General features: G+C 42.4%; 1 protein-coding gene and 1 pseudogene across 1 annotated transcript in view; one reads left to right on the top strand and one right to left on the bottom strand.

Moving 5' to 3' along the window:
- The window catches only part of PTPN4 (protein tyrosine phosphatase non-receptor type 4), a 98,659-nt gene that overhangs the window by 8,397 nt on the left and 62,522 nt on the right, over positions 1-27,740 (bottom strand). Inside the window, exons 18-21 of the mRNA XM_085867537.1 lie at positions 19,888-19,944; positions 19,617-19,773; positions 19,313-19,485; positions 6,210-6,300 (exon numbers count right to left, since the gene is read on the bottom strand). Coding sequence (XP_085723663.1) covers positions 6,210-6,300; positions 19,313-19,485; positions 19,617-19,773; positions 19,888-19,944 — 478 coding nt within the window. The remainder of the gene's footprint in view (positions 1-6,209; positions 6,301-19,312; positions 19,486-19,616; positions 19,774-19,887; positions 19,945-27,740) is intronic.
- On the top strand, positions 12,605-17,689 carry LOC147031782 (zinc finger BED domain-containing protein 5-like; annotated as a pseudogene).

The raw sequence follows: 27,740 nt of genomic DNA, 5'->3' as shown, positions 1-27,740 counted from the left end.
GAGATGTTCAGGGAGCTGAGGCGTAAAACTGTACGTGCACTAAGGGTGGACAAGGAGGCCTATGTGCAAGGAATCTGTGAGGGGGTAGAGCATCACCTGTGGACAGGTGATTCTCGTCCCGCTTGCAGGGGAATTCGCGCATTGCATTCATCCAATCCCATCCCTCAGAGCACTGCAGTAAGAGCGGAGAGTGGTAGGCTCTTGACAGAGGAGTCTGAAGTGAAGGCCCGCTGGGCCGGTTACTTTGAGCGGTTGTTTCAGGCTAATCCACCAGCTGTCGAGTTGGACGTCAAGGGTGTTACCATCCCTGTTGCTGACCCTCCAATCAACTGTGGTCCATCTTCGCTTGTGTAAACACGGGCTGCGGTGAACCGGTTGAAACGGGGTAAAGCTCCAGGGATCTGTGGCATCCATGCTGAACTTCTCAAGGCTGGTGGAAATGCTGCACTCGTGTCATTGCATGCAGTTGTGTGCTCTGCCTGGAACACAGGCATCATCCCAACTGATTGGAAGAGGGGTCTTGTTGTCCCTCTCTGGAAAGGGAAGGGTGATCGCCAAGACTGCAACAACTACTGAGGGGTGACGCTGCTCTCAGTGCAGGGCAAGGTCTTTGCTCGGATAATTCTTGATAGGGTTCGCCACCATCTGCTTGAGCACCAGCGTCCAGAGCAGTCAGGCTTTACACCAAAGAGGTCAACGATTGACCATATCCTTGCTCTTTAGGTCCTCACCGAAAGCAGACGAGAGTTTCTACAGGGGCTGCTTGCAGCCTATGTTGATCTCTGTAAAGCGTTCGATTCAGTGAATCGGGATGCCCTCTGGAGGATTATTGGTCTTCGTGGGGTGCCACCAAAACTGATCGATCTGATGTCTGAACTCTACTCTGGTACTGAGAGTGCTGTGAAATGTGGTGGTACCATCTATGACTTATTTCCAGTTGTTACTGGAGTTCGTCAGGGGTGTGTACTGGACCCCACACTTTTCAGCACTTGTATGGACTGGATTATAGGGAGGATGTCAGAGAAATCAAGCAGCGGAGGAGGAGGCCAATAGGCCGACCACGTGCCTCATGGTTGCAGCAGGTTGACCAGCATCTCAAGGAGATGGGGATGGGCATGGCATCTGCCTGGGGGATGGCCAGACGGAGGCCCCTGGAGTACCGGTGGAAAGTGGACGCAGCGACGCACTGTTCTGGCACATGCTCCCATACCTGACCTGATCGGAGGGAATTGATTGATGAATTTGTGGTTATTATAATTTTGACGGAAAAATCGAACTTGGATGACACAGAGGCTGCAGTCAGGATTGGATGAACATGTATCAACAACTTCAGGTTTGCTGATGATACCACTCTATTGGCAGAAAGTAAAAGGGAATTGATGAAACTGATGGAGACAATGAAGGAGGAAAGTGAAAAAGCTGGTCTTTATTTAATTCTTAAAAAGACTCAAATCTTATCAACCGAGAAGATCAACGTGTTCAAATTTGGAGACGATCGTGTGGAAATAGTGGAAAGTTTCATCTTCATTAGTTCTAAGATTGTAATGAGTAGAGAATGTGGAAGAGGAATTAGTGAACGGTTGGTGTTGGAGAGAACAGCAATGTCAGGATTGACAAAGATAAGGAAAGACAAAGATGTGGCAAAACAAACCAAGAGGAGGTTGGTGAATAAGCTCATATTTCCAGTTGCAATGTATGGATGCGAGTGATGGACAGTGAAAAAGGAAGAAAGGAAGATTGACAGTTTTGAAATGTGGTTTTGGAGACGAATGTTCAAGGTTCCATGGACTGTAAGAAGAACCAACAGATGGGTGATTGAAAAACAGTAGATCAGCATGTACATTCGACGCGCTGATACGAAAACAGAAGCCATCATACTTTGTTTGGACACATCATGCTTGCAGGAAATGAAAGTCCAGAGAAGTCAACCACGCTGGGTATGAATGAGAGAAGAAGAGAAAGACGCAAGCCTTGTACGTGCTTGATTAATGGGGTAAAGGCTACAACCACGCTGTCTCTGCAAAAAACTTCGGAAAGCATTACAGGATACGGATATTTGTAAAATCTGATCATGATTGTCACCAAAAGTCAGACACCACTTGATGGAACTGGAAAAACTGGTTATAATATTTTTTACTTCTGGTAGATGTGCAGAACGTCAACCCTCAGCCAAAACACCGCCCATGTGCAAGTAGTCCAATTTTCTCCAAATTCTCCTCAGTAAATATTAAACAATGCCAGTGACCATTATGAACGGGGTTATGCATCAAATAAAGGTCATAATTAGGCCGCAAGGGTGGAGGGAAATATTGCACATCACACTTGAAGTCATGGCTGGGAACATAAATAAATAAAGAAATTTTAAAAACCACTTATGAGGCCCCAAGACACAAGTTATAAACAATCGATATACAGTCCACATACAATGTTATGGATAGGAGGAACAAAACGCAAAAGAATAAAAATAAAAATAAATATTACACAGGCAATGGGATACTTCATTCATGTGTAAGGACTCATTTAAGCACCTTTATTAGTGAAAGATAAATGTGGCCTTGGGCTGATAGGATAGCTGAGAAGTATGCACACTCGCCTCAAAGCTGTGGAGCCTGGGTTTAATCCCGACCCAGTTATAAACCATCACCCCATGGTTTCAGTCAGGGTGATTCATCAATGTGTGTGCTGTCCCTCAGATGGACGATAAACTGGGTTTCCTGTCTGCCAGAATTTGTTGGACGTTAAATATCCCATGGTGTCCTGCACGAAGAGTATGTGAGCTATCGTCAGCACCATGGCCAAATTCCAACTCTAACCAATAAAGGGCATGGCATCAGCAGCTCAGCAGCACAGCTGCACCCTCAGCCGATTATGCTATCCTGTAACCTTGTGCTGTATATGAACGAACGAAGAAGGTTGCGGCCGATGTAGAGGCCCAGCAAGGTGAGAAAGCTCAGATCCGTTAGTTTGTGGGGGATATGGTAAGCATAAATATACCATCAGAGATGGGGAATCCCCAGCCATTGAATAAAAAAGGTCATACATATTCCAGATAATGAGGGAGGTGAATTGGAAACAAGACACCATTTGGTCATCATCTTGAAAAAGTTGCCCAGGGGTGAGGAACGTATAACCAAAAATAATTGAAATCAGATAAGCGGTTTTCCATTTATGACAAAAACATTTTTTTCAAGATGGCAACCCCAGTCGGCCATCTTGGATCCGGCCACGCCCAAAATCAATAGGGTTCTTCCTTTTCAGGTGGTACATGTGTGACTCAAATTTCAAATCGATATGGCGAAAAAACATTTTTTTCAAGATGGCTGCCCCAGTCGGCGATCTTGATCCGGCCACGCCCAAAATCATAAGGGTTCTTCCTTTTTAGGTGGTACATGTGTGACCCAAATTTAAAATCGATATGGCGAACAGTTTATGAGTTATCGCACTCACAGCTATAAATGTTGACGCCCAGCCGGACGGACGGACGACCCGAGTGACAACAATATCCCCCTTCCGCCACGCGGCGGGGGATAAAAATTCAATGGTGTCTGGTTTCTTCCAAATTTATTTCAGTTTAATGTTAAATAACAACAGCGCCCGTTTAAAAAGGTAATCTTATGTTGTACAGAATTGACTGAATAGTTTGTGCTTTCAATAATATTTACACCTGGTAGGGGTGCCCGATGAAATGCCAGGCTAAGCTATTTAAACACCTTAACACGGAGTTCATCCAAGACGGAAAACCCCGTTGGGGAGAGGGGAAAATGAAGTCAAGATGACCTCTGTCATGTGACCCCCAGTCACGCTGGTAAGTTTGGTTGAGATTGGATAAATTAACGACTGAATGCATCACGGTCAGACAATTAGACACACGGACAGACACCAAAGCGTGGATTTCAGTATGATACAGTTCAAAATTTTACGCTTCAAGATAATTGCCATCTTTTGTAATAGATCGTTCAATCCGATTTTCCAACTTGTTGAAAACATTATCTACTTGCTGCTGAATAATTTCATAAATTGCATTTGTGATCGTTGCCCAAAGTTCATCCAAAGAATAAGATTTTGATGAATAAACAATAGTTTTATATCGTCTCATAAAATGTAGTCCTAAGTGGAAAGGTCAAGCAAATTAGGTGGCCAAACAAATAGTCCACATATACCGATCCACTTGTCTGGGAAGACATCATTCAAAAACAGTCGCACAGTCAAAGCACAGAGGCAGGGAGCCGATCCTTGCTGATACAATGTGATATGTGAAAGATTCAATCGTCGTGGTTAGGAAACCAAATGCGGTTATTGGGATGGTTGACTTTCCCACTGATGCAGAAGTTTCCTCATCAGAAAATGTCAACTCATCAAGAAACCCAGAGGAATTGTTGATTTAACAACATTGACACCAACAAATCTTAATGAATTATGCTTTCATATACCAATCACAGTTTGTTTCAATCACATGTACATCAAAAGTTATAAAAGTTCAAAGATGCACAAGGACTTTGTGGACATCCTGTATAATTCGAGAAGTTTGTTTCTTTATTTATTTTTATTTTTTTTTAAACTCCTGAACCGTTGAACAGAACGAGTTTAAAACTAGGGGTTGTAGTCGGGGTGTGCACAGGAAGAATTTAGATGGTAAAACAAATTCATAGTTCCTTGGTTTTAGGGTTGGTGGAACACCCCGATTCGATGTAAATATGTATGGCATAGCGCCGCTCTGGGTGGGACGATGTACTACAAACAAGTCAAAACTACATCAATCCTGGGGGAATTAACCCGTCTAAGGACAGGTTCTTTGCTCGTAAAAATGAAATAACGTTGAAATGGAATGTTTTTCCTTGTACTTCGAGAAACTCTTAAATTATGGGCACCCTCAGAAAGTCGAAAGTGCAAAAGAAGCTAATCCGTTGCAGTAAGGAATCAAACAGGAAAATATTATCAAGCAAGTGCGAATTCCAGTGATCACATTTGCATCGTGATGCATTTTGGGAATAGAGCCAACGTTTGAAGAAGGCTGCAACAACAATCCAGACTGCACAAAAGGAATTGCTCAAATGAAATGCAGTCACTGTTTACAACTCGTTAGGTTGACTGATGTCAGAGATGAAATTGCAAGATGTTCTGCAGGCTGAAAACACACCTGACAGTGATGGCAAGAAAAAAAAAATACAGGGAATCAAAAACAGGTACAACCTTGCTCATCATTGGAAACATTGTAAGAGTAAATCAAAGCAAATTTGCGAATAACTGGCTACTTACTCTGTGGTCAAAAGTTTAGATGTTTATGTACTCACCTTCGAGCTGCCTAACCTGGGTTTGAATCAAGACAGCTATGAAACTGTCATGCGATGCAGAGTAATACATCAATGTGTGCATCATCCCTCAGATGGATGTAAAGCCGCAGGAACCTTCTGCTCGCACTTGTCATTGGTCTACGATAAAAAACCCTATGGTGTCCGTCGCAAAGCACAAGTCTTCACCAGCACACTCCGAACAAATTACAAATTCCTGCCGCATGACCAGCCAGATCGTGAAATAATTGGGGCCCAAAAAAAGTTTCCCGGCCAACCCCAGAAGAATGTGGGAATAATTGGGACAGTTAAAGAACCACCACTTATGCAGTACAAGGAGGGTTGGGAGGGGGGAGGGGGAGGAGGGTGGTTGTCGAGTGACTGCATATGGAAAGGATGCATCATACCATAATGGATCCGAAGCATTATATTCCCAAAAATGCGTTTGCTGGCTTTTTCCAAATTTGTCCTCATCTTCAAACTTTCTTTACTATATCATTTATGTAATCCGGGAAATGCAATAAAACGTTTTTAAGTCCCCCGTTCAACAATCACGACGATGACAAAATTGAAGGAATGGGTATGTTCAACAGGTGAGTGGGTCGTATTAGAGATTCAACATATCCATTACAGGTATGTGATGATGGCACGCAGAGCCTTCACCTTGATAAGAAAGTCCTATAATAAGAATTAAAAATTTAAGTGATCTGGTATTTTTCTTTTCCCCAAATTGCAGTTACAGTAGCATTAGAGTTTGAGTGATTTTCCTTTTCTATGTAAAAAAAAAAAAAAAAAAAAAAAAAAAAAATGGAGTCAGTTCCATATGGTTTAAGTTGGATTAAAAAAAAAACGAAAGAAGTCATTAAGCAATTGTAGCAAACGGAGTGACAAGAAGAAATGCAATTCAAATCGATCACGTACACGGGGAGATGTCTCTGTAACGGTTCTTGACAACATTCTGGGGTAGTCGTGCACACGACATTGCCATTCCTGGCTTCTTCCGATACAAGTTCTGCAAAAAGAAGATCCACACTGAAGCACGCAACACTACATCACATTCGATTTATACGATGCATAGTATATCATCAGGTTTATCAACTCTCGCAATGAGCAGATGCTTCCAGAATAAATGCATGAAAACAAGTTTCATGTGGTCATGCTGCATAGTGGCAGCCATCAATAAATAACTAAACAAAGAAAGATGTGCATAGCATGACACATGCGGAGTATAAACAAACAACAGTTGCCATGGAAACAGGAATTTGGTAATTTCGAAAATTGGGCCTATCAAATGTTTTACATGATTTGTTGTTATGCGTCACAAATTTGGTTCATATATTTTCTAATTGCAGTCCAATAGGTGTTTTCACATGTTTTGGACAGCCTTGACCTTTGACAAAGTTTGATCAAAATCTCCTCACATATACTACACATGCGTACAAATAAGCTGTGTACGTTACAATTTGATACACAATAACTGGCCGACATACGTCGTGCCAAATAGAGTTCTTTCACATGAGCATCGCCAACTAATTATGGAATGGAGTTCACTGCAAGTCATGCAAAAGCAGATTTTACGTCGTTTTGAATACTAGTACGTGCCCGTACGTACGTGCAATAAAAAATAAAAAATAAACTTTCACACCGCGTGCCAGAAACAACCACACAGGACGTTCCTTCGCTCTCGCGTGGCCATACGTGCATGGCCATATGTGCGTGGCCGTATGTGCAAACCAAAAAATAAAAAAATAAAACCACCCTCCCCCCCCCAAAAAAAAAAACTTTCAAACAAACACACAGGCCATTCCTTCACTCTCGTAAACGACGACTGGATTGGGGCATTGTGTTTATCTTTAAATGCGCATAAGAAATCGAGAAATTATTAGAATACAGTGTCATCACGATCCGGAAGTCCGTACGTTGTAACCCGTAATGGGGAACGCGGTCCCCAACGGTCATGCCTACGCAGCAATGTGTCCTGTGATTGGTAACAAAAATGGCGCATCGGCCATGCCTACGCAGCAACGAGTCCTGTGATTAGTTGGTAAATAAATGGCCATAACTTGGGAAGTACTTGTCCGATTAATATCAAACATTGAAAAGGTACATACTCAGGTCCCCAGCAATATAGCTGGCAAGTTTCAATTAGATCGGACCAGTGGTTGTCGAGAAACAGTGGGGTCGCGCGCACGCACACACGCACGCACGCACACACTGCTGGAATTATAGATATATGTACCGCACATTATTGTCAGCTCGTGGGGCGTAAGCCTCGCCACATCTGGCCGATGCCTTTCTGCCGAGTCACGTCTCATCGATTAGGGATAGCGGTAACTTGGGTCAGCCACAGTCACAAGTGTTTTCCGATATCGAGTGCATTCCGTCGACTTTTTTTTGTGCCTAACTTTTAAGAAATCCTTGACCAGTTTCATAAGAAATTTCTCTGGAAAGCATCCTGCAAGTACTCCAGCAAGTATTCCAGCCATGAGGCCCCATCATTCTATCACCTTGAATGTAAAATGGACGTGATTAAGCACATTGAGCAAGGTGAGTGGGCGGTGGACATTAGCCATGTATTTAGCTTGCCTCCGACCACAGTGAGAACAATTGTGAAGAACAATGAAAAGTTAAAGGACTCGGCCCAAAATATTACTACTCGTAGTTTGTTACGTATCACTAGGAGTAGAGAAGGCATTTTGAACATAAAGCACATGCTAACCATGTGGATGGAGGACTAAAGTCAGCGGAACGTGCCGATGTGTTTGTCTCTCATTCAGGAAAAGGATAGGTTGCTCTGGCAAGACGTAAAACAACTTGAAGGGGGGGGGGAGGGGTGAGGCAGCTGAGGGTGCAGAGAGTGGTTATTTTAAGGCAAGCTTCAGCTGATTTCATAATTTCAAGCGACATGCAATCCTGCACAACATTTGCATGACTGGTGAAGCCACCAGTGCAAATGTGGCTGCTGCCGAGGAGTTTCCCAAGACGCTCGAGAGGATCATCAAGGACGGTAGCTATTCTCCCAAACAGGTCTTTAATATTGATGAGAGAGGCCTATATTGGAAGAAAATACAATCCCACACCAACATCTTGAGGGAAGAAAGAACAGCCTCTGGTTTAAAAGCTGCAAACAACTGACCTACCACACTCATCGGAGGTAATGCAGAAGGCGACGCCAAGCTAAAACCACTATTGGTGTACCACTCTGAGAACCCCAGGGCACTCACCAAGACTCATCTCCCTGTGTCGTGGCGGTCAAACAAGAAGGCACGGATGACTGTGGATGGCATTGTTTCAGGATTGGATTGTCTCATACCTCTCCCTCTACATCAAGAGCTATCATGCACAAGAAAACTTGGACAATAAAGCCTTACTTGTGCCAGATAACACCTCTGGCCATCCTGTAAACATTGATGACATTGCTGACAACATACACATCATGTTTCTGCCACGAAATAAGACTTCAATGCTGCACCCAATGGACCAGGGGGTGATAGCCACTTTCAAAGCGTGTTATTTCCACCATACCATGAGGGACCTACTACAGGTAGCTGAGGGGGAGGACAGGCCAGAAACCCAGGAGTTGTGTAAGGCTTTTTAAATATCAAAAAGGTCATCGACAACATTGAGATGTCATTGAAGGAGGTCACATAGGCAACGATGAATGGCGTGTGAAGGAAGCTCTCGCCAGAGTACGTCCACGACTTTCAAAGCTTTGCCAATGTCCCACATATTCAGTGGCAAATAGTAGGGCTGGCAAAGGCAGGGCTTTCCTTATTTTTTGGAGTAGGAAGCTACCATTAAAAAGTAGCAGGTTACCATCACCGTGTGCGAAGCGAGCGCAGCTGTACGGCCGGGCTCCAGGGCCCGCCTCGGGCCCTGGAAGCCAGAGGATTCTAGATGGCTGGAGATGCATTCTAGCATGATTTCTGACATGAAATGGTTCTCATATTATCATGCTGTTGGGGTGGAAAACTCCACAAAAACAAGTGGTTAGGCCTATTCTGGATGTAGTTGCATTAACATACTGACTGACTGGTTGACTGAAATTCAGCTATACTGTATAGTTAGTTCAAGTCTATGGCACATGCATGTACCTGCGGTACCAGTATTCAGTTGGCCAGTTCACAGCTGCTCATACTTGGCCTTCACTTCAGTGAATAAACGGCGATTTTCAGTGCAAATAACCACGAATAATAACATGTACAAAAGCTACTTTAAGCTTATAGGCTAATTACTTTATAAATTAAAAAGGCACAACGGGTGACCGTGTATTTTGGAGCCGCATCACTTGACAAAAGCTCAAAATGGACGAGGTGAAACACGTGTTTCGTGAAACAACAACAACGTCGCACTCGCGAGAGTGCAAGTTTAGACCAGTTACTGATGGCCAGAAGCTTACCTCCCATGTCTTTGGACTTCTTCGAAAATCCAAAGTCAAAGAGGGATTTTCGTTTCGATGCCATCGTTTCGGCACCGAAACTGCGAGGCCAACAAAGTTTATTTTCTTGAGGTCATTGCTGTATGGTATCAGGGTATCAGGCCAACAGTCTAAAACGAGGCTAAAGCAGAGAACTCTCCATTGCAGGAGGCGTGTTTTAGCTGCTTGTGTTATTTTTAGGGCAGTGTTGTGCTCGACCTGGCAAGAGTGCTAACAGTAAAAGTAAGCCCGCTTTCATCGAAATACTCATGTGTTTTCGTCTCGGATTTCAAAACAGGGGGTGGAGAGATTCCGTGGTGACAAAATAAAAATTAAAAAAAAAATCGAACACTCGGCGCTGAAGTAGGCGGCGACCTTTGACATTTTTTCTCTTAGTAGACGGCTGCGGGTCGCAGGTAACCGGCTTCTCAGGAAACCCCTGCAAAGGAGGTTGCATTCGATGAGGTGGATGAGGAAGATGTGGTTTAACTGCTTGAGTCACATGGGGAGGACTTGACGAGCAAAGACTTAATCCAACTTGAACAACAATGGGCACTTGAGCGTGAGCAAGATGCTGCTGCACTTACGACACTGCCTCCAAAACAGCAAGCAACAAAAGCAATGTCTGAAGCCTTTATCCATATCAAAATAGCGATCACCATATTTGCTGACAACGATCCAAATACAGAAATAAGTAGCCAGTTCAAGAGAGTGATAGAAGAAAGCTGCTGGTACTACAAGAAAATGTACAAATCAAAAAAAAAATGCAAGTACATCAGACTGGCATCGACAGCTTCTTGAAGCATCAAACGTCAACAGAACCCAGGACATCAACTCAGACATCAAGCATCGACTTTTCACCACCAATGATTGATACCCCCAAATTGTCCACTTGTGCATTTCATTTGTGTTCTTTGTTGATTTGTTTAATATTTTCTCTAATATGTAGTTCAGTGAGGTTACTAATGTTAAAGAGACTGAAAATGTGCCCCGTCAGCGCATCTCAACATAACATTTCATCAATGGGAATATCTCATCTGCTTAACATCGCACCTCCGCGAAACACGTCCACGATGTTAAAAGTTGATGTGGTGAAAAATTGAGATTTCCTAATAATAAATTCACAAAAAGTCCCATTTGATAATAAATGGGGTAAAATTGTTGTCATGGAAACCCCTGACATATCAAAACGACGAAATAATTTGTTCTGATTTTCGGTGACTCAGGTCTGTGACCGAATATGAAAAACCTGTTCAAATTTCAAGTTAATAAGATGAAAATTGATTTTGTGACCTTTATCTTTGACCTTTCGACCTCAAAAATATGCTTCAAGGTTTTGATTGGTGAACCAATATGCAAATTGTGTTCAAGCTAGCAGAATATCCACCTTCTGGGTGGGTGGAGATTGCACATTACAGTCTGAAAAATATATAATCTGTGTATTGTAAGAAGACTATAATTATTTGTGTGGTGTACGTCTAAAGGTGTCCAAGGGGCCGAGTGCGTCTCGAGGGTCTAAACTAGTGGTTCTCAAAGTGGTCCCTACCGCCCCCCAGTGGGCGCTGGGAACTTTCAGGGGGCGCTCCAGACTCCACGAATGGTAGGGGGGCGCTGGCAATGATTTGGGGGGGCACTGGCGATTTAGAGGAGCAGCGGCGATTAGGAGCGCTCATTGGGCTTCCTGTGGTCTGAACAGGTTACCCGGTGCCATTCGGCAAATTGGCCATACAATGCCCGTTGCGGTCCTTCTCGTTTGCCGTGGCACTGTCCAGAGAGAAATTAAAGACGAGCAATGGGACAGGTAGGCCTTTTTGTAAATAATGAACACATTTGAAAATGTATTTATTCTGAAAATCATTAAGTTCTTCAAGCATATTACAGACTTGTTTACCAAGAATGCGTCAGTGTTTTTTTTTAATACACACATGGTGTGAATACCATATACATGTGTTATGATCCGGCAGCGCAATTCCCAGCGAGGTGCGGGTACTGAGGCGGCGCGGCATTGTGTTTTAGGTGCGCACTGTTGTAGCTACTGTTGGAAATGTGAAAAAAATTTTGACGCGCAGGGTGAATATCGATGCGTGCGCCGACCAGAGACCGGACATATATAATTATTGTTTGGCCTTATCACCGGTGTTAGTCTTTCGACATCTTGGCGTATTGATTTCGTCATTCAAAAAAGCTTCACGTCTGGTCGGCTTCAAGGTGTCGGCCTCAAAGAAAAAGTGTCGTCAGTATTCCGTTGAATACATCAAGTATGGATTTATTCCATCTCTGACAAACACGTAGTTACCGATGCGTTTGTTGTGTGGTATCACGATGTCCAATGAAGCAATGAAACCATCTCGACTGAGCGAGCACCTGAGTAAAAAGCACAGTGATAAGGCTCATGCAGAGGTCAGCTATTTCCAATCGCTGAAAGAGAAATTTGAGAAGCGATCCACGGTAACGACAATGTTCAAACCCAGCCAAAAGCTCGTGGATAAAGGACTGGATGCGTCATATAAGCTGTCATTGCTCATCGCCAGATCTGGAAAACCGTATTCAATCGGCGAACAGTTGATCAAACCGGCTGTTGGGGAAGTGATAAAATCTGTTATGGGCCAGGATCCGTATCCAGTTCTCTCGTCGATTGCGCTCAGCAATGATTCTGTGACCAGGCAGATTGATGAAATGTCATCAGATGTAGACGTTAAGCTGTGTTGTGAGCTGAGAAGCACGCACTTCGCCATCCAGCTGGATGAGTCCACTTTGCGTGGCAGTGAAGCTCTGTTACTCTGCTACGTTCGCTTCATCCGTGATCAGGAAATGGTGGAAGAATTGTTGTTTGCCCGCTCTCTCTCCAGACCGATACGAAGGGTTCTTCCATCTTTCAAATGTTGGAGAAGTACTTTACTGATAAGAACATACCGATGGAGAACATTCTCGCTTGCGCGACGGACGGGGCACCAGCGATGGTTGGCCGCCAGCGTGGTTTTATTGTGCTTCTGAAGAACCAGGTACCGTCCGTGTTCGCCATTCACTGTGTCATGCACCGCCAGCATCTTGTAGCAAAAGCTCTCAGCACCAGACTTCATACATCACTCCAAATAGTAATCAAAGCAGTGAATAAAATCAAGGTGTTGTCTCTGCATGATCGGCTGTTTCATCAGCTTTGCCAGGAGAATGATGAACCATTCAAGAGGCTCTTGTTGCATACAGAAGTTCGATGGTTGTCCAAAGGCACTTGTTTGACCCGTTTCCATGCCCTCTTCTCGACAGTGGTCGAGTTTCTGTCGGAAAGCGATACAGAGTTATTGGAGAAAGTGAATGTGATTGAGCATGATGTGGCTTACCTCGCGGACATATTCAGTATACTGAATGATGTCAACAAACAATTCCAGGGTGACATATGACGCTGATTAAAGCAAAGAAAGTGATCGGCGCGTTCGTAACCATGGCGACTCTGCACAGGGAAACCCTCGGCCGCAGAGATATGTACCACTTTCCCCGGTTGGCAAAGGAAACTGCTGTTTCTGATGAAGAGCTGCTCGTTTATTGCAATCACCTTGAGAAGATTCGTGGAGATATGGAGCAGCGTTTCAGAGACATGCTAGAACTGTCGGTGCCAGCATGGGTGATCAACCCATTCAAATGTGACATTCGAGATGTGAAGCGCCAAATACAGGACGAAATTATCAACTTGTAGAATGATGATGAGGCGAAGGCAAGTCGTCCGGCAGATATGTGAAATATTCTGGTAGTTTTGTGCCTTTGATGATACAAGCATGAAATTTGGTACACAGTTATAGCATACCCTTAGGAAACATTTTGGATATAGGGACATTCCAGATTACCCCTAGGGTCAAAATGGTGGCCATTTTACAAAATGTCTGCCACGAATAACAAATTCTGCCTACAAGGTCAGCAAAGTCATATGTGCTTGGTGCAAAACACAATGTAGTGAGTGTAATATGATTATTATCAACTAGTATGCACATGCTTCATTATCTACTTCATATTTGACTAAAAAATGCATCTACGGTGGTCTATGAGGGACACAGATAACAGTTTACCATCGCAATAATGCATGGCTGGAACAAGAGCTCTGTAATATGATCATGCATGTGAATGTTACCTGAATATTGTTTCTGGAAATATGAATAGATCAAAAATCAAATTTGGTGAAAGGAACTTAGACTCCATGAATATTTCCATCATTAATTACATACTGGTAGCTGGCAATGTCGCGATTAAATGCATAAATTTGCGAAATCGATATTGATGTACTCACTGTATTAATTTTCATGATTGCATAATAGAAATGTTCAAACTACAATGGTGTGTTCATATTGATTTGGGTTTAACATGGTCCTGTCCAGCGCAAAGAAATAATGTATGGTGGCCTATTGGGGACATCGAGTGACAATCACCCAAGATCGCCATTGTGTATATATGCATCTCCTCTGGGCTGGTGTTCGTAGTTGAAAACATTTTAACTCTGCTATTATGTTTTCAGGTGATAACTCCACTGTAGTGTACCCAAAGACTAATCCCCTGCTTGGTGGTGGTTCTTCCCAATTTTACATTGACTGATTGGTGGTGGTTCAAGACAATGGCCAAGCATTTCAAACTATTAGACCCCCAGCAGCGAGGGCCAAGTACATCTGTTACATCAATTAACCAGACAGACTGGAACCTATGTGTGCTGTGTCAGATGGACACCACTGAGCCTCTTCATTGTCCAGCTGACTCCAAGCGAAGCACAGGAGGGTCTGGATACCAGACTCTGGCAGACAACCTCCTCAGGTTCAGTGAGATCGACTGCTTGCCAAAATCTCTCGACATGTCCCGCTTGGACGATGGTGAGGGTATTGAGTCCACCTTCCAGCACCACAGGGCTAAGTGGCATGATTCGTGCAGACTACAATACAACAAAACTCAATTGATTCGGGCAGAGAAGAGGAAGACAAGCAGTGGGGATACCGAAGGCGTGACACGAAAGTATACCCGTCAGAGTGTGGACCGCACAGAGTCACTGCTCGAAACGTGTTTCTTTTGTGACAAGCCAGCAGGTAACGAGTCTTTGCGCAAAGCTTCTACCTTTGACCTGGACAGACGAGTCAGGAAATGTGCTCTGAAACTAGAAGACAAGCCACTTATTGCTAAACTGAGTGCTGGAGATATTATGGCGCAAGATGCCCTGTACCATGTGAAGTGTCTGGTTTCCCTCAATAACAAAGCAAGGGACACAAAGAGAACCTTGGATGACCAGGATGATATCAATCATGGCATAGCTCTCGGAGAACTGGTGTCCGACATCGATGATGCCCGCATGGACGCTCTTGTGGCACCAGTGTTCAAGCTGGCAAACCTAACAAGTCTGTACAACAACCGGCTGAAACAGCTTGGAACAGTCTTGACTGGACGGGTTCACTCGACCAAACTCAAGCACCAGATCATGACATATTTTCCGGACATGGAGGAGCACAAGCCTGGCCGAGATGTTCTGCTAGCTTTCAACGAGGACATCGGATCAGCCCTTCACAAGGCCTGTGAACACGATGCTGATCGTGATGGTGTTCATCTTGCTAGAGCCGCGAACATAGTCCGAAGAGACATGTTGAAGTAGAAGACAGCCTTTAGTGGTTCATTTGACGCCCTCTGCCAAGAACAATCCGTGCCAAATTCTCTCGTGGCACTAGTTGCTATGATCCTGAATGGTCCCACGATCCAAGAGCAGTCAAGCCACTCATCTGTATCAACACCCACTCTTACAATCTCACAGCTCCTCATGTTCAACAGCAACGCACGTCGCCGACAGAGTACGAGTATTGAGTCTACCAAGCACGGCCACAATCGGGAGACCCCCGTGCCTGTGTACCTGGGAATGCTGATGCACACAAAGACTCGCAAACGAGACCTGGTTGACACTCTGTTCCACTTGGGTCTCTCCATCTCCTATGATAGGGTGCTGAGCATCTCCATGGACTTGGGGAACAGTATCTGCCGCTTCTTCCAGCAGGAGGGTGCAGTTTGCCCACCTGAACTGAAGAGTGGTCTGTTCACGACTGGCGCAGTGGATAACATCGACCACAATCGACCACAGACAGTTTGAAGGCAGACACTAGGAAGAAGCGAGGCAAAGGCATCAGGAGACGAGTCGAGCCATCTAGTTCCATTCCTGGAAACTGGCAGACCTTTCTTCGCACAGATGAGAACAAGATGGAGTTGTTTGACTTCCTAGCCACCAGAGTAGCAACAACAGACACAGACAAACAAGTCATCAGCACCCACCACAAAGATGTGGTTTGTACGCAGGCCCGAGATGTTGCTGGTCTTGCCCCTTGTAGCCATGAAGAGGCTGACACAAGAATGCTACTCCATGCTGAAGACGCTGTGAGGCAGGGATACAGCAAAGTGTCGATCCGTACAGTCGACACTGATGTCGTGGTCCTTGTGGTGACAGCAGCTGGACGTCTGGACATTGATGAGCTCTGGGTTGCTTTTGGCACAGGAAAGAACTTCAGGTTCTTGGCAGCTCACGAGATGTCTGTGGCACTGGGACCTAACAAGTGTCGAGGTTTGCCATTCTTCCATGCCCTCACTGGATGCGACACCGTTTCAAGCTTCGGAGGCAGGGGGAAGAAAAAAAGCATGGGAAACCTGGAAAGCCTGTGATGAGGTCACTGATGTCACTGCAGCATTCTGTGCCTTGGCTGCCACGCCAACTCCTTCAGCCATAGATGACCACATGGATGCACTGGAGCATTTTGTTGTTGTGCTCTATGATCGCACCAGTAGCCAGGAACATGTCAATGAGTGTCGCAAGCATCTGTTCACCCAGAATGGCAGATTAAGAGATGCTCTCCCACCAACTCGTGAAGCCCTGAAACAGCACATCAAGAGAGCTACCTACCAAGCCGGCTACTGTTGGGGCCAGATGATGGTGTCCACACCAGAGCTCCCATCGCCCAGTGACTGGGGGTGGGTTCACGCCGATAATGGCTGGGACATATACTGGACAACCCTCCCAGAGGCACCTGAGGCATGTCGGCAACTACTAAGGTGTGGCTGCAAAAAGGGATGCAGAGGACAGTGCAAGTGTGTCAAGGCTGCACTCCAGTGCACAGCTCTATGTCACTGTGGTGGGGAGTGTACAAGAGAGTAGAACTGGGACAAGAGAGATCACAGATGATAATTATGTAACATGTACACATGTATCCATGCATTATAGTAGACTCTGTTACCTGGATCTAGAGGTTCCACTGTATAATTTTGACTCTGTAAGTTGATGTTAGGATCAAACAGAAGCACTTCCTCTGAGTTCAAGAGTGTTAAATGAACAACAGTCATTCCATGGTGCTTGATAACAGTTTTTTGAAGAGTTTTTTGTAGAAAACCGTCCAAAAGTGCAAAAATGCACCAAAAAATGACCAAATAAATGGTTTATTCATGCTTTGTCACCTTTATTTGCTATTTCTTATTTGCTAGAATCTATATTGAGTTAAATAAAACCACTGGTATGCTTCTTAAATATAGTTGTATCCACATGTATCCTCCTTGTACAACACAAAATCGGCTATTTTGTAAAATGGGCGCCATTTTGGCTCTGGGAAGAATCTGGAATGTCGCTATATCCAAAAATCTTTGTAAGATACTGCCCAAGCAGTGTACCAAATTTCATGCTTGTATCACGAAAGGCACATTTTTTTTCACATATCTGCTGGACTAAAGATTCTCGCAGCATGAATACGGAAAATTCTGGATTCTGGAGCGAGGCGAATACCCCACAATGTGGACAGAGGCAGAACTGCTGCTGATGGCGTTCCCCACATCATATCTCGTTGAAAGAGGGTTCAGCGCCGTGATAGTGCTGCTGACCAAGTATCGAAACCGCCTTGACATTACCAAGAGGGGCGATCTGCGTCTCTACCTCACTGAGATGGAGCCAGACGTTCGTAATCTCGTAGCGAGTCACCAGGCCCACCCTTCACACTAACGGTATTTGGGCCTGTGATAACAGATGCCTCACCTGGACCTGTTCTGCTGAAACATTGTAGGTAGTGCAAAATAAAACAGAAAAGTAAAGGAAAAGTAAAGTAAAATAAAGTAAAATATTATTCAGAAAATATTTGGCTTCTGTTATTTTTGCTTCCTTTCTACATAAATTCGGACTATCCTATTGCCCACTGGATGTCCGACCACGAACGATAGGACAAGGGGGCATTGGGCCGGTCCAAGAGGGCAGAAGGGGGCGGTAGTCAAAAAAAGTTTGAGAACCACTGGTCAAAACTAAGGTGTCTGAGGTGTGTGAGGGTCTAAGTGGTTTCTATAGGTCTTTGGGGTCGAAGTGGGATATAGGGTTATCATAGGTATTTTCCAATAGTAGTTAGGATCTAAAGGAGTCTCAGGGGTTTAAAGGGTATGAAGGGGGTATAAAGGGGTCTAAAGGTTGTAAAGGATCGAAAGGAACCAAGGGTGTAAGGAGTCTAAAGTGTCTCAAGAGGGTCTAAACTCTAAAGGTTCACAAGATCGACAAGGTCGAAAGTGAATAAATGTTTTAAAGAGATGAAGGGATTTACAGGGTCGAGAAGAGTCTTAAAGGGCCGAAAATGCCTTCAGGGGTTTCAAAAGGCCAAAAGGTACATTCCAATAGTACGTAATTAAACAGTACGTAAGTAATAGACACTCATGTGGGTTGACCAAGGCCTCACCTTCCACTCATGTTTTCGTGGATATATATATATATATATATATATATATATATATATATATATATATATATATATATATATATATATATATATATATATATATATATATATATATATATATATATATATATAGTCAATCGGATGAAAATTGACGATTTGTGACCTTGAACTCTGACCTTTTGACCTCAAAAACAATCTTTTGACGAGCACGACTGGTTGGTTAAGATTAGTGAAGATCTGTTAAGAATTGCAACTTGTAGGTGACTTATACAAATGGAAAAACACTCAGGAAAGAATAAACTTGGGAATCGTCAATTTCACAGGTAATAAAAAGACATATGGCTTTCTTGCATACAATGCAAGATAGTTTTATCTCTAAGATGACTTCAGAAAGAATGTTCTAAATGCTGATGAATCAGAATGATTTACAACTTTTCTGAGCATATGCGTATATCAGGATGACTGTGTTGCAAAGCACTGACAAAAATACCCTCAAAACACTCAAAGGTAGCTTGGTGATCTCATCAAGACGAAGGTACGTCAACCACCCTAAGCAAGAAAAATTCCCTCGACATGGCAATACAGCAATAAAACCTCAAGAGCATGGATAAAGCTTCATGGAATAGGGAAGAGCTTCCAGTGTTGCAAATGTTCAATGCTATATCCATCCATCCATCCATTCATTGGGATCATACTCTGTACAGTGCGTCGGTGCTGCTGCAGCAGTCTCCTGGGCTATTGGGCACAATCCCATGTCATTATCACCATGCACGTACGTATTTGACACCAATAACCCAATATGGTCTTTCCACTGACTGCACCATGCTCATTCCCCACCAACCAGAATATAAAGCTTGTTTTCTCAATAATTTCACACCCATAATGTGAAAATTGGATTTCTGACTCACCTCGAACTGCTCAAGAGCAGCACCAGTAAACAACCCTTCTTGCAGCTGCTGCATCGAAAGAGCCTGTTTATTGTTGCCGTCCAGCACTTGGCTCGCAAGCAGCACCCCCTCCTCAGGTGTGAAGTGAAACTCTGGCTCGCCATCACCAATATCACTCCCCGTCTTGTACATGGCTGGTGTTGGTAAAACGGGAGGATGGGATTCAGTTCATGTCACAATGGAGCAAAAAACTAACTTGATATGTGCATCTGCCGGATTTTTTTTAATATCCTTTTAAAATTAAAATTAGGATGGTTTATCTCACCATTAGGCCTAACGAGAAGCCTCAGCTCTCCTCCTTGTGCATCATTGGTGTCACGGATCAACGAGACAACCTCCTCATGAGAGAGATGCGACACCTCACGCCCATTAATTCTAACCAGCTGGTCCCCCTCACTTAACCGGGGAATGCAAACATCTGCCTGCAAAGCAGTGAACAAACAACAACCATTTACAGGAAGCAAATTACATTGATGACAATCAAATGAAAGGATGGTAGAGGTGAACGATGGACAGCAAAGAGGTGATGTTCTGACCGGCGTGCCAGGTGCAACGCGTGAGACGATGACAGGCCGATGGTTATCTGCACCACCCTGAAAGAGTCCACAAGATCAAAATAAGGAAAGAATATAAAGAAAAATAGACGAAATTAATAATTCAGTGCAAGTTAAACAATGAATCATACAAAGGAAGTTTGACAAGATGGTGCAGAAGTTATACACTTTACCTGTGAACTGTCTTGGCCGAGTTTGATTCTCGACAACCATAAACTGTCAGATTGGCGTTTCACAGGGAGCGTGTTGCATCACAATGTGCCGTCCCTCGATGGACGTTAAGCTGGGTTTCCAGTCTGCTAACATTAGTGGGACATGAAAGACCCCCCATACAGGGTCTTCGTAAAAAGGAGAGTTAAAGGCAGCATCCTCCCTTTTTAGTATACAGGTCTCTATGCTCATAAAATAGTTGATTACAAAGCGTGTACATACTGACACTGGGAGGGCACTGAACAAATTAATGCGACAAAAATAATGGAAGAAGACAGAGTAGGGGAGGAAGAATCAAAGAAGAAATGCAAGTAGATGATAATTGTTGCTTCTGGGACAACCATTCAAATGAATGGGAAAAAGGGAAAAACTATCTGACCCAAGCCCCAAAAGCTCAAAATGGGAGAGACACTTCCTCCCCACCTATCCCCTTCCCTCCCATATAAGCAAATGAAAAATTGAGATTTACTGATGAAAGCACTTCTTCCCCCCAACATAATCACAGTCCTTTCACATTTTCATTATACTCAGAGTGAACCAATGAATATTTTTTCATGTTCTTATAACATTCATTTCCATCGAGTATATTCACAAAGAATAACTTGGAACTTGGTTCTTGGTTTAAGTATCTTTGTTGAGCAGAGATGAAATGATAAACTTCTCTTCATGCTCTTGCTTGACCACCTCCTGAGCCACATATCATTTTTGATATGTAAATATAGATGCAAGTAAGTAGTAAATTGTTTTTCCATTGTTCAATTGATAACCATCAAAGTTTTCAGTCCATTTAAGGACATTAATTTTTTTTTCTTTACATCCTCCAACTTATTTGTCGTTAAATTTATCTGCTTATTTGTTTTATCTACTTTTACCCCGGTTAGTTCTTCAATAAGACTTATTTGATATTTCTCACATTCATTTAAATACCAAGGCTGATTACATCTCCACTCTTTGGTTTAGTTATTGCTTGGTTCTATCATTTATAAATCAGCAAAAAAGATGGTGGTAGCCCATTAAAATCCCCAACCCAACATCTTAACACTTAAATATCTTAATACTCATACTTATAACCATAAGGGAGACTATTGATTCCATTCTCTAAAATATAACTTTTATCATCAAAAGCTCCTAATGCTTTCTTATTTACTCCACGAAGATTATTTTTGTAATAGCAAATCCACTACCTACTACAGTGTTATCAACATCTTGTTCTTGTCTCTGGAGTTCATCGTAAACATCACATCTTACAAAATCTTGAAATGATGAGATAAAGTGAGGGTTTGTCCTCATATAGGGAGTCGTTTCATCACCTTCTTTTACCATATTCAATTTTACTCCAATATAAAACTTAAAAGTTTTCATTTCACCAAATGTGTTTTTAATTACAGTTTCAATACCTTGTTTAACCATATCAACAGCTTCAATAATTGAAGATGGTCCAGGGTCTTCAAAGCGAAACAATCTTATTTTTATATGTCCTTTAAATGCCCCATCAGTGTTTTCAATAGAGAATTTAGTTGACCCTTCCCTTTCTTCATTGTTCTTGTGTTTGTGTGATTTAAGGTGTTTACTAAAAAAAAATTTTTTTAAAGAATATCAATATTACATCTATCACAATGTTTTGTTTCTTGTTCAAATGGAGATATTTGTCTGAAAAGATTGAACGTGTGTTTGTTGGTTTGAACGTGTTTCTTATAACATTTATATTCACGATTACAAACATCGCAGTACGTTGTATTCATCATATTTATATAGCAAAACTTTGCTTAAACTAAAATTTTATTGATGAAAATTTCATTTAATTTATTGGTGAATCTGTGCTTAAAACCATTTTATTCACCAACTTTTTTTTACTTAATAAATACAATGTATCAAGACACAAAAGACAAGTTTCAACCAACCTCTACATTTGTAAAAGATACTGAGAAATATGTCGAGGATGTAAAATTGAATAAAGATAAATATAACTATTGGATAAAAACAATTATGATGAATAATATGAGTGCTTCAATTTCTTTCAGTGGAAGGGCTTTTAGTATACCTGGAAGAATATCAATTAAAGTAGCTCTAACAAAAGTTTCTCCGCTCCTTCTGGCAATATATTTAAAACTAGAAAAAGCAATGAAAGAAAAAAAATGTATCAAAAAATAAAAACCTTTAAAGATGAAGCTAAAAAGAAAGATAAGACCATCTGCAATATGCAAGGAGAAATTTGTATTTTTTTCAACAACCCTAAAGATGAAAATTTTGATGAAATGAAGGATGTTACTATATCAGGTGAAATGACATTTCGTTCAGTAGAAGTTAAGGACCACTTTAAAATTACCTTTAATTAAAAAAAATGTAGTAGTTGAATCTGTTAATGAAAAAAAAGTATATAGATAGAGATTATAATGTTTTTTCTACTAATTAAATGAGTACTGAAGATTCAACTGAAGATTTTGAAGATTATGAGAGGGATGATAGTATCTCTGTTGGAACAGAAGACAGTTATGATACCGAGAGTTTGTGTTCAAACGATAATTATGAAAGTAGTTTTATAGATGATTGTGAAAGCACCAATGAAAGTACTGAAGATGATACCGAATATGAATTTTGTTTGAAGTAAACTTTTACTTTATAAATATGAATTGTATACTCGATCTTGAGCCTCTTGAATTCCCTGATTCTCCAAATGACAAATTTGAGAATTGTCCTGCATGTGAAAGAGTGAGATTAAACACAGAGTCAGAAGCCCATAAACAATGTATATTCTGTGATTAACTTCTAACTAATTAATGAAAATATAAAATATAAAAAACATAACTGTTTCAAAATTACATTAAAAATGAATTACTTTACAAGATTAACAAGAGAAATGAATGTTAAGTACGAGGGTGATAATACACCTTTTCTTACAAGAGAAGAGACTGAGCAAATGACGGTAATGCTTCACAGATTGATTTATATTATTAACGATTGTCATTTTCAGGGAAATATCAACACAAGATATTGTATAAATAAAAGAATGGATTATCTTTAAATTAAACCTGAACTTAGGATAAAACAGAGTTTCTAAAAAAAGCAGTAAAAAAAAAGTTTAATAACCTGTTTTCCAAATATATAAATGAATGATTTTTTTACCCATTTGGGAAAATAAGATAAAATTTAACAACCATAAAAATCTTCCACATTCATGAAGATGTTTCATAGTTGGTTCAAGTGGATGTGGGAAAACTTGTCTGCTTTTAAAGATGCTCCTTACTCCTAACTTTTTAGATTATAATTTAATAACTTTCACAAAGTCAAGTTTTCAACCTGAGTATCAACTACTCTCACAAGGTTTTAATGCGGGTCTTCAAAAAGAAGATATAAATCGGTTTATTTAAACTTCAAAAGAAACTACATGATCATAACATTGAAGGTATAATACAACTATTTTGTGATACACAGAAATGTAAAATGAAATCAAAACCTATAACTTGTATTCTTCATGATAATACAGATGATATACCTTCTCCCCAAGGTTTGGATAAATCAAAAAAGAACCTCGTTATCTTTGATGATTGCGTTAATGAGAGAAACCAAACGGTAATGGAAAGCAACTACACAAGAGGGAGACATTGTTCTTATAACTGTATATTTATCTTAGTCAATCATACTTTCAACTCCCTCGTCGCTCAATAAGAAACAACAAGCCAAACCCGCGCTCTGCGCAAAGTTTCGAAAGTGAGGGTTCGTTAGGACGTCAATATACCCAGTGTTCAGAATGTGATTTATCGAATTTCTTTATATACTGTTGCAAATTCGCGCCCGCCGGAGTGCGAACGGCCACGTAACTCGAATCGCGGCACGTCGCCCACCGGACGGAAAATTCTGTCATGACCCTCTCGGACTAACACCGGGAGCTAGTCACGGGTGGGCCTTTCGGCCTCACCAGGATCGTGCCAATCGGCCACCCGCGTGGGATAGGGTTGTTCGCCAAACTCGACCTACCTAAGTACCCACGCGGAGGGTAGACCGGGCGATCGCACCTCGCCGCAGGTCGACTCCGGACACGGGCCGCTTCAGCGATCCGTTCCGTACTATCGGGATAACCGAGCGGTGTTATCGTCGGCCTCGACGGTTCCGATTAATTATCGGGCGTATTAAGCCCACTACCAACCCTTTACGTGAAGCAAGATGGAGATTCAATTAAAGAAAAGACGAAGCGAAACGGGAAAACAGTTCAACATGATGCACATTTATTCCGCGGCACACGGAGAGCACACATATACAGCCAAACAATGCACATATATCAAATGCTACAAAAGAAACAATGACGCAGAGATACTACCGACTACGCGAGCACACGGTAACACTTAAACAGTTTTACTTTACAGACGACGCCGACACACATTTACTCAAAAGCAAAAGAAAAGGCCACCCTCAAAGACAAGGGGGCAGACGGGGCCTGTGGGCCAATATTTGCGCGGGACCTGAAAGAGCGGTCAGGTCCACGAGACCGGGTGGGTCCTACCCGCGTCTTTGTGATGAGCCACAAATGTGGCAGCGCGGCGGTGCCCCGACTTCGTGCTCCTTCGCGGGTTTCGTTGGCACTGCTTGGAGTGGGGTGAGAACGGGGCCCCCTTTTCGCACTATCTCAGCGCGGGGGAAAAAAGGGGGGGGGAATTCTTGATGCTCTGGGGAAAGAGTATAGCTGACTTGCTTGGGTCCCGTGACGAGCGATTCCACCGCGACCTCGTCGCCGACTTCCTTGCCTCAGACCCGAGCTCCTCGGACGCTTCCCCCAATTCTCCTCAGCCGACTGCCGAAAACAACTGGGCCGCCCTCGCCTCCCGACTCCACTCCGCGCTCCAAACTGACTGGACCTTTTCTGCCACTCTCCGCTCTTCCAAAACTGACTCGACTTTTTCTGCCACTCTCCGCTCTTCCAAAACCGACTCTACCCAGATTCGCCTTGCGCTCGGCCCTTTATAGGCCAGCAGGAGAACCCATATGCAAATTTCCGGATCAGGATGAGCTCGGGGATGGAGCCACGCTCGCCCATTGGACGGAGGAAAAGGGGCGTGAATCTCCCCTGATCCTAGAATTTGCATATCTCGATTCCACACAGACGCGCCTGGAGGCGGGGCCAAACTGCCTCGCGCTTGCTGATTGGACGGATCAGAAGTGGGCGTGTAGCATTCCTGATCCGAATTCTCCTCGGAAAGTCCGCATTTTGCACTCGCGGCTCGGTGCGTATCTTGTACGAGCCCAGGACAGCCCGACACTCGGTGCTCACAGGTGGTGCGGGAATGGCCGCAGAAGGAGAGAGGTGAAGGTGGTGGAGGGTTTATGGTGGTGGTTTATGGCCATGGTGCCGTTCAGAATGGCGGTGATGCGATGTTTGCGGGAGCGAGTTGTGAAGGTAAAGATCGTGGCTGTTGGCGTTGTTGTTGTTGTGTGATGGTTGGAGCGTGGTTGGTTCAAAATAAAGATAGAACAGAAAAACGGCTATCTCAAAGCGTCGCAGCCCGAATGAATCACATTTATTCCCTCTAAACAATGGGTTTGGGGCTAACTACACAGGTACTTACAGAGATATCTCACCTACGGGACCTGAATGGTGGTTTGTGAATTTCCACAACCGCAACAATACAATGTTTCTTGTTACATTTTTTGTGTCAAATTCACCTTCTGAGGTAGTCAGCATGTGCAGAAGAGAGTTTTACATTGCACATGCTGTTTTCTCGGAGTGGCATTCCGCCTCTCAGCGGTGACGGTCTGTCGACGACCGACGTAATGACGTCAGCGAATGACCGATGATGTCATGACGTCATTATGCCTCTCAGTGGTGATGTCACACGTCACCATGCAAACGAATGTAAAAATTAGAAAATCGCCAAAAATTCCCAAACCTGTCCATCTGACGCAATCTCACATAGCCCATGCTGTTCATTAGACCACAGACCACCCGCATGCCAAAAGTGGCGACAATCCGTCCGGCAGTTTCGGAGGAGAAACGTCAAATTATGCGCAGACATTAACAGACATAATATATAGGATGCTAATACTTTTATTTTATTCAAGTTAAATTCAATGGATATAGACAATTTTTAGAGACAATTGTTCTACATTATGGAGTAAAAAGGAATTTGGGGATTATATGAAGCACATGACTGAAAAATATAAATATATTGGTGTGAAACAAGATGAGATATAAAAAGATATATTTTTTATTTTACAAACAATTACATATATAAATGACAGCTATTATTATAAATCTTGTGGGTAAATCTGCTTCTGGAAAAAAAAAAAAATTCATTAATCAAGGTTCTTGAATAGTAAAAATGAAAAAAAAATTTTGTTAAAAAAACACCATGTGATTCGTCTACAACATTTGTCGTCTACAAAAACACCATCTACAACAACCTGAGCAATGCAACCAGGAGAAGTAGAAGGTGAAGATTATTACTATATTTCAGTAGAGGAACATATGCAATTGAGGAAAGAAGGTCAAATATTTGAGGAGGTTTCTCTTGGTTCAACAAAATATTCACATTGTAAGAGCGAGTTAAAGAAACTAAAATCTGGTGGTCTTGGGATATTAGAAACTCATCCAGAAGGAATGAGACAAATTATTAAACATCTGAGTGGTAATGGAATTAAGATTTTATCATTCAGTTTTGATGTTGATGAAGAAACTCAAGGCAAACGTATGAAAAGCAGAGATACAAGTATTAGTGAAGAAGAAATTACAACTCGTATTAATGTTAAAAAAGAATTTGATTAAATATTTAAAGAAAAGGGTTTATTTGAACACATCCACTTTAATGACGAAAAAAAGGAAAATTTCCCTGTTGACCTTTACAATTCAGTAAATGATATTTTCCAATATATAAATGGATGCGAAAGAAAGAGCAAGAAGATTTAAGGAACATCAAGAGTTGGTTTCAAAAGTTGTAAAGCAAAAGGAAGACAAAGAAGAAACACAGACAGAAACTAGAGGGTGAAGAAGCATTTGAAAGAAAACAAGATAAAAAATTTTAACCACTTTTTAAAACTTCCCAAGAAAAAATTATAGATGCTTCCACAGTTCCCACAATAGAATATACTCCTAAAAAAACTTCAAATGTTTAAAGATTTCATTCAAATGAAGGAGGATAAATGACCGTTTATACAGCCATTTTTCCCTGCTGTGCAGGGGTTTGGCTTTTTCTTGAGGCAATGTTTTATGGCCGGATGCCCTTCCTGACGCCAACCCTGGTCGCCTCTTACGACACACAGGGATATGGTATACCTATTCTAACCGGGGCATACACCGGGAGCAGTAAACTGGTACTGACTTCGCCGACCTCAGATGGATGACAGGCTGAGTCAACCCCCTGGTGTTAATTCAGCAGCCAACGGGGATTGAACTCAGGACCCTGGGATCCCAAGCCGCCACCCTAACCACTAAGCCAACACTAGGCTTAAATGAAGGAGGATGAATAAGAGAATTAGAATATGATGATGAAGGATTATTTCAACAACTGGAAGATATTAATCAACCCCATAATTATATTGTGAAGGTTCTTCAAAACAATGAATATTCAGCAGATTCAAAAACCAAAGCAGGACTCATTCCAACAGAACAACCAGCAATATTTCATCTTGTTCAAGAA

This window comes from Eptatretus burgeri, chromosome 2 (assembly GCF_056783735.1).
Source record: "Eptatretus burgeri isolate ZD-2024b chromosome 2, Ebu_testis_v1, whole genome shotgun sequence".
NCBI classification, from domain to species: domain Eukaryota; kingdom Metazoa; phylum Chordata; class Myxini; order Myxiniformes; family Myxinidae; genus Eptatretus; species Eptatretus burgeri.
The sequence above is the reverse complement of the archived record's forward strand: the minus strand, read 5'-3'. Positions and strand labels throughout refer to the sequence as shown.